The sequence below is a fragment of the Camponotus floridanus genome, unplaced genomic scaffold (genome assembly GCF_003227725.1).
Source record: "Camponotus floridanus strain SB8 unplaced genomic scaffold, Cflo_v7.5 scaffold127, whole genome shotgun sequence".
Taxonomy (NCBI): domain Eukaryota; kingdom Metazoa; phylum Arthropoda; class Insecta; order Hymenoptera; family Formicidae; genus Camponotus; species Camponotus floridanus.
In genome coordinates, this window is record NW_020229245.1 from 490,707 (window position 1) to 506,528 (window position 15,822).

At 35.4% G+C, this 15,822-nt stretch overlaps 2 protein-coding genes across 5 annotated transcripts; both read right to left on the reverse strand.

The window, feature by feature from the left end:
- Positions 1 to 3,289: 3,289 nt before the first annotated feature.
- Positions 3,290 to 8,688, reverse strand: LOC105257718. 3 transcript variants are annotated; one of them, XM_011268528.3, is made up of 11 exons: positions 8,482 to 8,688; positions 8,098 to 8,367; positions 7,711 to 8,016; positions 6,580 to 7,223; positions 6,259 to 6,471; positions 5,630 to 5,944; positions 5,284 to 5,482; positions 4,945 to 5,117; positions 4,752 to 4,849; positions 4,417 to 4,678; positions 3,539 to 4,048 (listed from the first exon to the last, which is right to left on the reverse strand). In XM_011268528.3, the coding sequence occupies exons 2-11, from the start codon at positions 8,231 to 8,233 to the stop codon at positions 3,539 to 3,541; spliced, it is 2,856 nt and encodes a 951-aa protein (XP_011266830.1). In that variant the 5' UTR covers positions 8,234 to 8,367; positions 8,482 to 8,688. The 3 variants fall into 3 exon arrangements, with proteins under 3 accessions (XP_025261721.1, XP_011266830.1, XP_011266831.1); XM_011268529.3 differs by having other exon boundaries at positions 8,478 to 8,688; XM_025405936.1 differs by lacking the exon at positions 8,482 to 8,688 and having other exon boundaries at positions 3,290 to 4,048; positions 8,098 to 8,233.
- Positions 8,689 to 11,160: 2,472 nt separating this feature from the next.
- On the reverse strand, positions 11,161 to 15,467 carry LOC105257719 (coiled-coil domain-containing protein 6). 2 transcript variants are annotated; one of them, XM_011268530.3, is made up of 6 exons: positions 14,952 to 15,467; positions 14,303 to 14,843; positions 14,090 to 14,225; positions 13,253 to 13,380; positions 12,040 to 12,149; positions 11,161 to 11,870 (listed from the first exon to the last, which is right to left on the reverse strand). In XM_011268530.3, the coding sequence occupies exons 1-6, from the start codon at positions 15,171 to 15,173 to the stop codon at positions 11,703 to 11,705; spliced, it is 1,305 nt and encodes a 434-aa protein (XP_011266832.1). In that variant the 5' UTR covers positions 15,174 to 15,467; the 3' UTR covers positions 11,161 to 11,702. The 2 variants fall into 2 exon arrangements, with proteins under 2 accessions (XP_011266832.1, XP_011266833.1); XM_011268531.3 differs by having other exon boundaries at positions 12,040 to 12,134; positions 14,952 to 15,173.
- Positions 15,468 to 15,822: the final 355 nt, after the last annotated feature.

Genomic DNA, 15,822 nt, shown 5'->3' on the forward strand with positions numbered 1-15,822 from the left:
TATATATGTATAAATATTACACTTAAGTGTGAGTGAATTAATCGAACGAATGTATTCCGATTCATCTTTTTGTTTGGTATATATAAATATTTAATTCACTATTCGACTGATTGCATTCCGACTCGCTTTTTTATTCGATATGTATAAATATTTAATCATTCATCTATTCGTTCGTTATATATAAGTATGTAATCAATTAATCGAACGATTACATTCTGGATCGCTTTTTCGTTCGGTATATATAAATATTTAACGAATTAATCGAACGATTGCATTCGGCTTGCCATTTTACTCGCCGCGTTACAATGAATATCGCGCGAGAGAGGCAGGCAACATGTGCGGCGTCGTGCACGATTTCGACCGTCCGCGCGCAGACGAAAAACGGCCTATTTAGATCTCGACTTCCGGACGCGATAGCGATTTCGTTCTTTTTGCATAAAATTCTACACCATTTCGCGGCACTACCGTTTAAATCTCGTCCCGATCGCCCGAGGAGCGGCTGACTTACAGTGAATATCCGTAGAAGCGGGCGGCGACGAGAGTCGTCCCACTGTAATCCGATACTACGAGCGCGACGAAGCGGTGGGCGGGTCGCTTTCCGAAACATGATGGTTTGCGATATTTCGCAATACCGCGCCGAAAAATGACCCGTCCTTTTAGTGGCGAGAAAATAATGCGCTATCGTTTCCACACCACCTTGCGGTAGATAGCATGGTGCGCTTTTTTTATAGTGGTTTCCCCCATAGGCCTATTCCACTCTCAATTTGAAAATTATTCAAAATGCCATTACTATACGTTGAATATATTGTAAATGTAAAAAATTAATGGTGACAGTACCTTTACAAAAATTGATCCGTGATTGAAAATTCCTCGATAAAATGTATTGCACACGTTGATAATAATATGCGATGATAAAATGCTTCAAGAATCCTTTCTTCATCTCGTACACGAAGGCGCACTGGTTCCTCCGATGGTTATCCCGATATTATGCACGACACCCAGTTTCACATAATTTATTGCACAACACGTAAAATTGTACGGCCACTTGGTTTTTGTGCATGCCCGAGAAATGATTCCATGTAAATTACGGCCGCACGATAAGTATTTTCTCCCGCTAGTCCGTACGCCACAGTCATATCCGTATATTCCTGCAGAGTACACTTCATTTTCTCTGTTGATTTACTACGCAAACATAAGATTTTTATTAAAACGTCTTAACGCACTCTCGCACGCTGTTACCAGACTGTGTACGCCAGCAGCACGCAACTACAGCTGACAGCTGAGCGACATGTGAATGGAAGCGCACGTGTGAGTTCGACGCCTGCGCACTATGATTACATTCACAGTCCGCTCAGCTGTCAGCTGTAGTTGCGTGCTGCTGGCGTACGCAGTCTGGTAACAGCGTGCGAGAGCTAAGACATTTTAATAAAAATCTTGTGTTTGCGTAGTAAATTAACAGAGAAAATGAAGTGTACTCTGCAGGAATATATGGATATAATTGTGGCATACGGACTAGCGGGATAAAATACTTATCGTGCGGCCGCAATTTACATGAAATCATTTCTCGGGCGTGCATGAAAACCAAGTGGCCATACAATTTTACGTGTTGTGCAATAAATTATGTGAAACCTGGGTGTCGTGCATAATATCGTGTTAACCGGTCCAGCAGTGCGCCTTCGTGTACGAGATGAAGAAAGGATTCTTGAAGCATTTTATCATCGTATCATTATCAACGTGTGCAATACATTTTATCGAGAGTCAACCACGGATCAATTTTTGTAAAGGTACTGTCACCATTAATTTTTTACATTTACGATATATTCAGCGTATAGTAATGGCATTTTGAATAATTTTCAAATTGAGAGTGGAATAGGCCTATGGGGGAAACCACTATAAAAAAAGCGCACCATGCTATCTACCGCAAGGTGGTGTGGAAATGATAGCGCATCATTTTCTCGCCACTAAAAGGACGGGTCATTTTTTGGCGCGGTATTGCGAAATATCGCAAACCATCATGTCTCGGAAAGCGACCCACCCACCGCTTCGTCGCGCTCGTAGTATCAGATTACAGTGGGACGACTCTCGTCGCCGCCCGCTTCTACTGATATTCACTGTAAGTCAGCCGTTCCTCGGGCGATCGGGACGAGATTTAAACGGTAGTGCCGCGAAATGGTGTAGAATTTTATGCAAACAGAACGAAATCGCTATCGCGTCCGGAAGTCGAGATATAAATTGGCCGTTTTTCGTCTGCGCGCGAACGGTCGAATCGTGCACGCCGCGCATGTTGCCTGCCTCTCTCGCACGATATTCACTGTAACGCGGCGAGTAAAATGGCAAGTCGAATGCAATCATTCGATTAATTCGTTAAATATTTATATATACTGAACGAAAAAACGATCCAGAATGTAATCGTTCGATTAATTGATTAAATACTTATATATATCGAACAAAAAGATGAAAGATTAAATATTTATATATACCAAATAAAAAAGCGATTCGGAATGCAATCAGTCGAATAGTGAATTAAATATTTATATGTAGCAAACGAAAAGGTGATTCATCTTTTCGCCTTAATATCTAGCTAAGATAAAACTGTCAATTGAGCAAAAAAAATTATATACATATGTATGCAAATGATTTTTTGTATGTATCATAGAGACATAAATTAAAAATATAATATAGATATATATAATTATATATGTATGTTTTTTTAGAATTTAGCTTTTTTTGACGTCCTTTGTTTTTTCAATACGACTATATACGATATACAGGGTGAGTTTTATTTATAATATATAATTATACAATACAATATACAATACAATATTAATACAATATACAATATAATTTTTATATACAATCTTTTTATCATGCGAGAGATTATCGATAATATGCATAATAAATTGATCGGTACATAAATGTCAATTATTTGATCGACCGTTCCAAAGGCTCGAATATAATGTGTAAAATTAAAGCAAATTAAAAGTTGAACTTATGTAGTAGATATATAGATTTATTATTATTATTATTATTAATAAAACTACGTATTTATTATTATTATTATTATTATTGTACACATTATATTCGATACGATCGATAAAAAAAATTGACATTTATGTAACCGATCAATTTATTATGCAGTCGACAATCTTCCACATGATAAAAAGATTGACACACGAAATAACTCATCCTATATATGCTTCTAAAAAATATGAATGTCGTATTGAAAAAACAAAGGATGTCAAAAAGTTAAAAGAATATACATGAAAAACGAAATGGCGTGGTCGAATAATCGGCTTGTAAAATATTCTCGCGTTAAGAAACTTTTTTTATTACAGACAATATATTTTACAAGTTGAATTTTAATTAAATGATACATATTTAAAAATATATATCAATTTATGCTCAAGTATATGATATTTATAAATATACAACTGACACTCGCATGCGCGCGCGGCATTCGTTAAATATCTCTGATATAGGGTAAGAAAAGGAATGCCAATTATATGCGCAAATTAAACGGCTCTGACGTTTAATTGCATTAGTAACAGTCCATAGAATTAATGTTTTTCTGCTTGTACATCGTCAGTATATCGTCCAGAATCGATTCGAAGCTACTAGTGTATGTTTTTAACCAGCGGTTCTTTTCCTCGATATAAGCATTGATATCGCAATTAAAAATAGCGCGGAGAAAGTCCTGGCGTGTCACGGATGAGATATAATCGAGCATCTTCTTCTCCTCTTCCTTCGTCATTTCGCCGTCCATGTTCATGGAGCTCTTGTAGATAGCCGCTAATAGATTAGTGTCATTTTCGTCCACGATCTCTTCGATGACGTGTGAAGAGTTTCTCATTTCTTTATCGGAAGGAGGCGAAGGTACCGGTGATGTCTCTTTAATGTAGACGGTATCTATCGTCGCGCTATTTTTCACTGGTGACGACGGTTCGTCCAGTTTGTACTTAAGTAGACAAGATTTCAGTTTGTCAATTATCGTAGCAGATGCTTTGCATACCTCAAAGTCGCTATCGTCCTTCAGAGTGACTAGGAGTACCTGAAAGATATACAGGATGTCCCAGTTATCTTCCGTCATCTTTCAAAGACAGATTCCTGGGATCATCTGAAGACGATTTTTCCTCAACGAAAATGTCGTGGCACTAATAATTTTCGAATTATAAGTGATTGGAAATAAGGAGTTTTTCATAAACTAAGCTTTGTAGAAATAAAATATTAACAAAACACTTTGAAAGATGACGGAAGATAATTGGGACACGCTGTATATCTGTTACTATTAATATTTATTTATGAATTAAATCTATTCATTTATTCTGTGAATTGTATGTAGAGATCGACAAAGAGATTTAAGGATATAGAGCTTATAATCTAAGAACGGAGTTTATAGGTTCAATTGCCATTACTTACACCTAAGCAACTTTGCCTCGCTAGCTCATCCAATGCTTTATTTAACCTCCTCTTAATTTCTGTCTCATTTAACGCCATAATCTTTCTGTGCTCTTTGGAGAACGTTACGTTTGGAAACGAATCGTCGAGCATCCCCTGATCCGTCAAATGCGACTTGACAAAATGATCCCAAAACATCAAAGCATTTATTTTCACCTCCCAATGCAGATCAAACACAGCCGCCATCGACATCGCTCGTAACATTGAATCGATAACTTCCTTTCTGCGAATCGATGAAATTGATTGTCTAATATATCAACCATTATCTAATCCATAAATTTACAAATTCTACGTACGACCATTTCTGATGGACATATAATTCTTTAATTAGATTCACAGCCTCCCTTCTCACTATCGCTTCGCTCTCGTTCTCGAGTAAATAAATCGCCATTTCCTGTAACAATCAATTTATTTATCTCAATTTATCAATCTCTCGTCTTTCTCAAAGACACATTTAAAAAATATGTATAAATAAGAAATAATACTTACAGTTAAATCTACTTGTGATAACTGTTGATGCCACAGTTTGTTGATGCGTACGATAGTCGCAATGAACGTTAATGCTGATGCTCGCACATAACTTTCGCCATCCGTTTTGACAATTTCGATAGCCACTTTTGGAAATTGATTAATCAACAAGAAGTCTTGAAACGCCGGATATGCTGCAACAGAAAGATACAGTATTTCTAGAGTATGTATGTGTATTTTATATGATAATTATTCATTGTTATTTCAATTATATTACCTGAAATACAAATAATTACAGAATTCATATGTGCACGTGTACAAATGTACTATTTTATATTATCCTACTTTTGCTTCACTTACTGTCTTCAGAAATCGTTGCAATGGTATTGAGAACCTCGAGAACGCTGTCTCTTACTTCCCAATTAGGATCGTGCAGCCTCTTGAAGAGCAGAGGTCCTATCTCGTTCATGTGACTGTCCGAGTCCACGAGTAACGCCATATTAGGCGGCATAAAGTTATGGATGGCGAGCTTGCATAGCTTCAATGCCTTCACGCAAATCTAAGTAGGAATTGAGCATTTTTGTGAGAAAGACTTATGTCATCCTTTTTTTGTCCTAAATTTTCAAACAGGTACTTACAATTAAATTCCTTTTGTACGAAAAAAAAAAACAATCTATCAATACAATTTCGGCGTTAGACTTCTTACCATTGGTAGTATTCCAGAATGATTGAGGATTCCTTGCGCAAGGTATAATACGCATATCGTTTCTACGCATTCCTGCCACTTCAATTTAAATCTCTCTGTCATGATGGTTAATCCGTCGAGCAGTGATGCCAGTAAAGTAGGATATTGAGCTATATCACCTTCCAATATCGATTTGTAGCGAAACTTTTGCTGATGTTCCGAAGGAAAAGTGTTGTTCATATTCGATGATACATTAGTCCTTGTTTCCCCACATATGTTTGGCAAGTAACTTTTTAAAACGTGGCATAAAGCTTGAAAGGCGATCACTGCTACGTCCTGGAAAAGATTAGAATAATCAAAGAACAATTAATAAAAACTTAAAATATAATTGTGGATGTGTGCATAATTACTTATAATAATTATAATCCTAAATGTGCAATAATTCAAATATGTCATATTTCAAACTCTATAACTCAATTAATATTGCATATCTCACAGTCATACATAAATTTTATATACATGAGATAGAATAAAATAAAATAATCGTAAATCTTAATTATATATATCATACAAATTGCAAAATAAAAAATTAAATAATAAATTATATAAATAAATAATAAAGTGTATAAATAATTCAAGAAGATACTTACTCTATCCATTATATCTAATATTTCAAGCAGCAGATCAATAGACACTTTGCAAATTTGTTCCATTGGAAAATCTTCCTTTCGTATGATATCCCTCATATTGTATGCTAATCTTTGCACGGTGGTACACGTTACATCAAAAAGTTTATTAATGAACATATCAAAGAAATCGTGATTTAAATGATTCTTCTTTATACACAGGCACAATGGTAATATCTGTTTGTACAAATAAAAAATATATATATATTATTGTTCTTCATAATAACATTTAAACACCAATTTGCATATGCACAGATATGTATGAATAAACAATGGCTTACGTACCATGAGCGCAATAGCTTGATGTTCAAACTTGTGTTCCTCTGGCAAAAGAATTTCTCGTAACGCGAGCAGCTTCTTCCAGTATATCATGGCAAACTTGTTACTCCTCACTAATTCTATGATGTACTTCTTCGAAAGTAGCATCATAGAAATATAGCATAAACTATAACAGAACTTTTGCCATGCATCAGCATCAATCTGATTAGTGTGTTCTTTGATTCCTTGTTTCAACTTTAGGAACAGCAACAGCAGCAACAATTTGTGCACATGTTGGAGAAAACGGGTGCTGATGCATGCCTCGAATAGCGCTTTCACCCGCATCTCAAGATTTACGAGTTTCTCGAGCAGTTCAGGAATGCTGTTGTCCAGACTCACAAACAGTGTATTTTCCAAGATACTTGTCAATAGATCCAATGTGGCACATAACAATCTATTCTGTTCCAGATATGTCTCCTCGAGCGCTTGATGTAGCTGAGCATCTACAGTATTGTTCATCAAAGGAGCAGCAACTTCCAAAATGATCTCTGTACAAGCTTCGATATTTTTTTGTTCATGCAATAGCAATGTTGATAAGAATTTCTGGCTCTCCCTTGTAACATACATCGTGTGATTCCAATGCGCACACTTTACAACGTCCTTCCACACACCTGTCGTGTTTAAATAGCAAAATAATAATAATTTACATCCATTTTATAAAAACAAATGGCATATATGTTTAAAATACATTAAAATGCTTTTATACATCTTTTATATATTATATCTTTTGTATATTATTTTTATTTATAAAAATATAATGCATATACAGGGTGTTTCAGCCTACCATCCATTTAAAAATTAGATTTAAAAACTAGAGAAGTGGTTATTTCAAAAAAGTAAAAACATTTTTTTTATAAATAGCCTATTTCCGGCCGGAACCAGAAGTTGAAAATATCACCATTCGATAGGGCGCACCCGATTTATAAAGAAAATGTTTTTACTTTTTTAAAGTAACCACTTCTCTAGTTTTTAAATGGGTGGTCTGAAACACCCTGTATACAAATACATTAAAAAAAAAATAATTCTGTATCCTTTTCATGCTTGCAATATGATCCTAAATAAATTTGAAAATTAATTACAATTTTGTCAAATGTTTACCAGATTTTACCACCCATTGCCTGCCACTTCGATGAACAATCAAGTCTAACAACATTGTCGTATATGCCATTTTAACAGACGCAGGCAAGTCATCTCTATGCAATTGCAGAATTTTGTAGAGCCTGTTGTATACATCCTGGCATTGCCAATAGTGATAACGTAATTCGTGTCGTGAAATAATCCCCACAAGTTTCAACGTAAATGTAATCACAGGCTGTGAAACCTTCTGTCCAGATTCCCATACCATCAAAGCCTTTGATATCCATTTTTGAAAGACCTCGCAGTATTCATAATCGACTGTGTCACCTGCAAAATTCACGTCACATGTATTCATTGGAAGATAGACATCGGAATAGGATAAAATTATGAAATATGTTCTTCGCTTACGATCCTTTGTGTTTTCTGCAATGTGGCTGAGCAAGTGATCTAGATAGGTCGTCGAGACGACATTGTAATCTGGCAGGAGAAACAAATCCAGGACTCGCGCCAATACATCCTCGTTCTTCTTGCTGCACGAGTTCATAGTGTCTCGATATCGAGATTCTTACCACCGGCAATCCGTCTCGTGGACACCTAGTACTCTTTAATTGCGTGTGGCCGCAGCGAAAAATTAACGATTTCGGAGCAACGAAAAATCAAGTCTATCTTGTTTATATCCTGCAAATAATGCGCGCGATTAAAATTAGTTGATGCAAAATGTTTGTGTACGCGACTGATAAGCCTCCATTTTGGAGATTCCGAGAAACTTGAAAAAATAAATTACGTACTTACGAGATAAGGGGTCTTTTTTAAAGGATACAAGGACGATTAACGAGTGACATTTCTCGAACGCATTGCGAAACCGTCTATTCTTTTCAGCACGTGCATCGAGATTGAATCAGGTGCGAATCAGAGAATCGCGAGGCTATTACTGATAATACAAGTGATTCTGTAATTTCATGTCTCGATAATGCAAAACACTGTAATTTAATCCGAAACGCAAACCGTCGATAAAGAGACACATCTTCATTACCGATAGAGCAATTCAATTATAAATTTTATATAAAGTATGTTTTTAAATAATATTTATAAGCGTTAATAAACGCTAATACTGTAAATTATACATAAATAATATTATATAATATTATATTATATAATATAATATATATATTATATAATTTTAATACATAATTAATTTAAGATATATTATTATTATATAATACATATATTATTAATTTAATATATATTATTTATATATATAATATATATTATTAATTTAATATATATATATATATATATATTATAAAATTAATATATAATTAATATATAATTATTATATAATTAATATATATATAATATAATTAATCATATTATTAAAAAAATAATTTTGTTATTAAATAAATTTTATTATTAAATAATTAATTTTATATAACGAAAAGGGGTAGATAACGTGTAATAGCAAAAACGTGACTGTATTTCATAAAAGCTTGAATAAAATACATACTATGCAGCTGTGAAGCATATCTGCGTAATTACACAATTATCGGTAAGAACCTTTTACGTTATAATAAATTTCTATATCATATATACGACTGTTCATATATATGTACCATTCAATATAACATAATAAACAACGCCGTTACTTGTGTTTAATTTGTGTATGTGTGTGTGTTATATATACTGCACCTGTTTTAAACAGGCATTCTCATTGTAAAATGTTAGTTATCTTGTATTAACGAGATCGGAAGGGAAGGAACGCGAGAAAATCGCTCATATGAATGTAAGCTTAGACAAGCTTTGTAATGTCGCACATCTCTTTCAAATTCTTCTGCTTCTCACATCATAATTCATGGTAACAAACTTATCGAGAAGCTTTAAAAAAAATGCGTCCGATCTTCTAATATGTTGTATCTTTATAACATTCCTTAAAATCTCAGGATTTCCTTCAGATTTCCACTATCTTGAGACAGTAGAATCTCAAAGATTTAAAAAATAAAGTATTGAGGTAAAAACTTTAAAAAACAAAACTCGCACAAATGTTAGAATTGTTAAAAGTGTAAAAATGTTAAAATCTATCAGGAATAAGCAGGATTCCAAATTTACAAATTTACGAAATAACGTTTCTAAAGAACAAAGACTATCAAATCTGATTTCATGTAACATAACAGACAACACATATCAAGCTAAAGCATATTATCATTGATATAAAAAAAACAATTTATTAGCGAACAAAAAGATTTTTTTAATTATATGAAAACTCTGCTTTTCTCATATGCTATGTGCTTAATTCTTCGATATCGTGATTCCAGGCTTCGCTGTTCCAACATATCAGAGCTTCAAGATTCTAAATTCCAACGTTCTGACATTCTATAGCTAAGAAATTTGAGGTCAAAGAGACCAGGCTTTGGATGCGTCATGTTTTCCAAGTGTTAACGTTTCAAGATTTACAAATTCTGAGATAAAGGACATCTAGAAAAATTCTGAGAGCAGCTATTTCAAAAACGCCAAGCTTGCAAAGCTAATCATTTAAAAATTTTGATTTAAGAAAAATCTTTTTAGGCTCTTTTTTACAATGAATAGATCTTTCTTAAACAAATAAACTTTTTAAATTATTGTGATTGTGCAAATACTTGGATTATTGAACTTGCAATATTCCATGGTCGCGTTAAATATTTATTTCAAGTATTGTATGTCTGTACATTTATAGACACCTAGATGCTTAAGCACTTTGAAGAATACACATATTTTAGATCAGCGAGTCTGCTTTTAGATTCTCAGATCGTTGGACTGTTTGGAATCCTTGGAACTTTAAGGCCTTATGAATTGTCAGATTCTCGCGATCATTGAAAAAATTTAAAAATTCTCAAAACTTTCAATCTCTCTGAAATCTAACTTTTTCTGATTGTGTATTCATAAGATCCGATATAATCTCTGCGAGGGAACTAACCAAACCTTTTCTCTAGTAGAATTATGCTTCTGCTTTAGTAAAATGCGCTAAAAAACAGACTTTTATATATTATACTAGATTGCTAATTTTTTCATGATAACAGCAAGGGCAATAAAGTATGCTATAAGTATTAACATATTTCTTATTTTTATATATGCACTATACGCATATTTGATATTTTTCATTTTAATATATAATATTAATTAATGTGATAATATTATTATAATATTAATTAATATTATAATATATAATATTGATATATAATATTAATTAATTTATAATATATAATATTAATTAATATTATAATATTGTAATATTATTATAACATTAATTTTAATATATATGCTCACTTCTGCATCTTAGCGAGATACGGCATATCGAATTTTACTTAGGAATGGCTGACTTAATTGCGTTAGTGATCCAATAAAATATATAAAAGTCCGTGGCGCTAAATAATTATTCAGGCTCAAAGCTAAACAAAATGCATATCTGTTAAATCGTGTTAACATCGCAACACTACATGCTAGTTTTACTTTCGTTTATGTTCTTAAACGCACAGTGAGATACAATAATAATATCGCAATTATGCCGTGTAGGTGTCCATCCGGCGTTCGCGCTCAACATTTATATTATGATTACTTGGAACATGGAAGCAACATGTCAATGTTTCTTTTTTTTCTTATGTATAACACTCAAACGATATTAATTGCGTAGTACGATAAATAGCTCGGTCTGAATGGTACTTCAGGCATTAAAAGGAATCGTCGAGGAGAAGCGCCCCGCGACCGAGAGGCTTCGCAATTGCATCATTTAAACTCTATAACTGCCATTCAGATCGAAATTATTTTAAGTCCCGTGTCTTAGCGGTAGCCCGTGTGTTATATTAGAGCTGAAGTAGTAGTTTACGAACGGAGATGTTCGAAGAGAAAAAGCGCCGATGGTGGTGTCTCGATCAAACTGCGTATCCTCTTTAACTGGGATGCAAACCGTTTAGAGAAGTACCTTGCGCGCGTAATTATGTAAAAAGAGTTTCCGTAAAGAGCCCTTTTCTCTTCGAGTAGACGACTTATGTCTTCGCGATGTCCATCGGTGATCCTGGATGAGGAACGGCGACATTTGCCGTAGGATTGGGAGCGATGGTCGGCGGTCCACCAGGGCTCACGATGGTGGGCGGTATTGCCGGTTTGACAAAACGATCCGATGTGCGTCTGCTGGACGGCGCCACGATATGTCCCTGTTTCGCACAAACAAAGATAAATAATAATTCTTTCCAGGAGGCTCGTCTTCTCGTTGTCGAGCTAGATACTAATTGAAGGGAAGTTATCTGAGGAAAGACTACCGTATTTAATGAATAATCAATTAGTTTCCAGCGTTAACACTGTTTTTTCTACGTGATAGTTTACCCCTGAAGGAGGTGACGAGCTCGCAAAGGGAGAGGCAGTCGGTTGGCCGCAGGCGTAGCACCGGTTTGCGTTGAAGCCCTCTCTGGACGTTGAACCTAGCACGTTAATACCTAATGATAAAACGCGTATTCGCATGAATTCGCTAAACACCAAACGTGCATCCGGAGGGAAGAGAGCGCAGACTTTAATCACTTATACATGGTGTTTTAGACCACTCGTACCATCCATTTAAAAACTAGAGAAGTGGTTATTTCAAAAAAGTAAAAACATTTTCTTTATAAATCGGGTGCGCTCTATCGAATGGTGATATTTTCAACTTTTGATTCCGGCCGGAAATAGGCGATTCAGACCGGAAGTGCATTTTTTAAAATGGAACTCCCTATTTTTCATTGCATATTCTTGTAGCTTACCTCGAGAGCTTTCCAAAACACTATAATAAATTGTTTTTGAAATACTGTCATGAAATACTTTTCGAGTTATGAGGCTTGAAATCATTTCTTAATTTTACATAAACCATAAAATATCTTGTAAAATATTCATTTTCCGATTATCTTAATACTTTTATGTACAAAATAATGAGAGAAATCAATTGATGAAAACACATAGTTGTTCCTAAGAAAAAATATGTAATTTGCAATTAACAATTCCATATTTTTTCTTAAAAACAACTGTATGTTTTCTTTATACCAATTGATTCCTCTCATTATTTTGTACATAAAAGTATTAAGGTAAGATAATCGAAAAATGAATATTTTACAAGATATTTTATGGTTTATGTAAAATTAAGAAATGATTTCAAGCCTCATAACTCGAAAAGTACTTCATGGAAAAATAATTTATTATAGTGTTTTGGAAAGCTCTCGAGGTAAGCTACAAGAATATGCAATGAAAAATAGGGGGTTCCATTTAAAAAATGCACTTCCGGTCTGAATCGCCTATTTCCGGCCGGAACCAGAAGTTGAAAATATCACCATTCGATAGAGCGCACCCGATTTATAAAGAAAATGTTTTTACTTTTTTGAAATAACCACTTCTCTAGTTTTTAAATGGGTGATATGGATGGTAAAACACCCTGTCTAAAACACCCTGTCTAAAACACCCTGTACATTACATATCATTTTCTATTCATGTATAAATTATATATTCTATCTATTTATTCATGCAGTTTCATTTATACAACACAATCGGATGAAACAAACGTGGAAGAACTTACCTGGGCTTAGTGGCCTTGAGGAACTAGGCGAAGGATTGTAGGGCACAGGACTGGACAGAGTGCGTGTCCTTATGTTCCCTCCAGACATCACGATTTCATTGTAGTGCCGTTCTTCTTCCATCTCCAAACTGTAAAATCACATCATGTCTATAAAATTAAAAATGATAAATATCTTTCAATCGTACTTAAAATTTAGTTGTATCACAAAAAAGAGATATATCCATTTTATGTCATTTGTAATTGTTTAAAATTCGACGTAATTAAAAAAGAATACCTAGAGATATATATTTCTTTAAAAAAATTTAACAAGATATGTAAAGTGTGTCTTTTTTTCAAGTTCTAATATTCATATAACACAAAATTTGAAACAATTTCACAATAATTGTAAAGTTTATTGCAAGCAATAACATTGAATTTTGTGAAGCTAATAATTTTATTTATTAAATTGCTTGTAAAAGCTTTTTTTTATTTTATTTATTAAATTTCTTGTAAAAGCTTTCATCTACTACAAAAAATTATATAATAATAGTTTACACAAATCGTGGAAAATAAATTGTACTTTGCAATCTATTTGAAGTGTTAATAAATAATAGATTATCATTGTTCAAGTATGAATAAAATTTGCATATTTTAGCAGCTTTAACTTGACATGTGCTTAGTATAAAATAATGAATATAAATATAAAAATAATATTAATATTCTAAATTATATAATATATAAGTTATATATAAATAACAAAAAATGTACCTTTAACAATTTTTTGCTCACTTAAATTGCAATTTAAATTGCCATGAAAATCATATTGCAAATATCAAAATATAATTAAGGAATTTTGACCTGGACTCAGACTCTGAGAGATGTCTGCACAAAGCCTCACGACGTTCCACCTCGAGCTGCAGCTTCCTCTGAAGTCTCAGATTTTCCTCGCGTATTTGCTTCTCCTCGTTAACGTACCGCTTCATTTTTTCCGTATCTAATAAACGAGCAATATTAAATTAAGATCACTAAACTTCTCAGTACAAATCAGAAACGGAAAAAGGGGATAATTACGTTCTTGCTGCGAGATAAGTAGAGTGTGTTTTAATCGAGCGACTTCGCTTCTCAGGGTTTGAATATGCGTGCTCAGATTTGTGGCTGTGTCGCCGTTGTTGATCTCCCTGGGCGAAGTGGGATCCGAGACCGGCTGGTCCAACTTGATCTGCAGCATCCGCTTCTCCGCCTCGAGCTTGTCCATTCGCTTCCATAGCTTGTTGACCAAAGCTTCCTGTTCCTGCTCCAGCGTGTTCTCCAACTCGACCTTCTCACGCCGCAGCTGCTCTAGATTGCTCTGCTTGGCCAACGTCTCCGCCTCCAGTTTCTCAATCTTTCTCATCAGCTTATTCACCAAGCACTCCTGCTCCTGCTCCAACGTCTGTTCCAGCCTGCATTTCTCCTGCCTCAGTTGATTCAACTTCCTCGATAGATCATTAGTAAGACACTCCTCCTCCTGCTCGTAATGATGAGCCAGAGTCTCCTTCTCCTTCTTCAGGGCTTGAATCTTCTTCAACAGCGTGTTGCTTATGAATTCCTCTTCCTGTTCGGCTTTCGCTTGCTGCAAATAACAAGAAACATGAATGTACACTTAACACAAGGTGAAATGACATTCCGAGCAAGGAAAAAAATTCGTCTGACCGAAGGAATCCTTGATAAAGGCACTCACTATGATGACAGATGCCTGGCGCAGGCCGCGATTCTCCTCCTGCAGAGCCTTCACTCGCAGCTTGTACGTCTCCAGCTCGACCTTGAGCACGCGGTTGTGCTGCTGCAGGGACTCGATGCGCTTCTGCAGCTGCTCGCGCGTCACCGGCGAGGGCGGCATCATGATCGGTCCGCCGTCAATCGAGCTCGAGTCGCTCTCGGACGCGCTATCGCGATCGGCCATGTTCCTCAGCAACAGCGGCGACGGGGAGGATCGGTAACGCCGGTTATCGCCGGCCGCTGCTCATCGCACATCTACGAGCAACCGGGAGACCTGGGTCGCGCGCGCGTTGCCTTTCGCCGATCTGGTTGCCAAGCGAGTCGCGTCGCTCGGATTCGCGACGAAAGCGACTCGGGATGAAAAGGACGAGAAGCCGAGAGGGAAAAAACTGCTGGCGTGGACTTATCGCGCGACGAACATGTGCTCCCGCAACGCTCGAGTGATGGCGTATCGCGAGGACCGGAGATCAGCTGTTCGCGGCCGCTCTCGCCTCGCCGACTGTTCCGCAAAGTGACGTTTCGCGAAACGAGCGTCGCGCGACGCCATTGGCGGTCGTCGTCTGGGGAAATGATTAAGGCGCCTTTTTATGTCGACGGTTAAAGTTACTAGATTTATAAATTACCGCAATCATTCGCCATTTTGGCTCCATACCGTCCATACCCAAGTAGAACATCATAAGTAGAAACTCATAATGACATCATTATGACGTTATCATGATTTTATTTATCACTTAAAAGTTACCTAAACAATAATGATTAAAAAATGAGTTAAAGATGACAAAAGGAATCATAAATTTTTAAGTTCAATAATCGTATTATATGTATATACAATA

Bases quoted from the DNA above. Each gene is read 5' to 3' on its own strand.
- LOC105257718 (XM_025405936.1), bottom strand. From the start codon at position 8,233: ATGAACTCGTGCAGCAAGAAGAACGAGGATGTATTGGCGCGAGTCCTG. The intron at 5,945-6,258 runs GTAAGTATCTTC...AATCTTTTCCAG, and splicing joins TATTAGATATAATGGATAGA to GACGTAGCAGTGATCGCCTT. The intron at 4,679-4,751 runs GTACGTAGAATT...ATCGATTCGCAG, and splicing joins TATGTCCATCAGAAATGGTC to AAAGGAAGTTATCGATTCAA.
- LOC105257719 (XM_011268530.3), bottom strand. From the start codon at position 15,173: ATGGCCGATCGCGATAGCGCGTCCGAGAGCGACTCGAGCTCGATTGAC. The intron at 14,844-14,951 runs GTGAGTGCCTTT...TGTTATTTGCAG, and splicing joins GCCAGGCATCTGTCATCATA to CAAGCGAAAGCCGAACAGGA. The intron at 12,150-13,252 runs GTAAGTTCTTCC...TTTTATCATTAG, and splicing joins CTCAAGGCCACTAAGCCCAG to GTATTAACGTGCTAGGTTCA.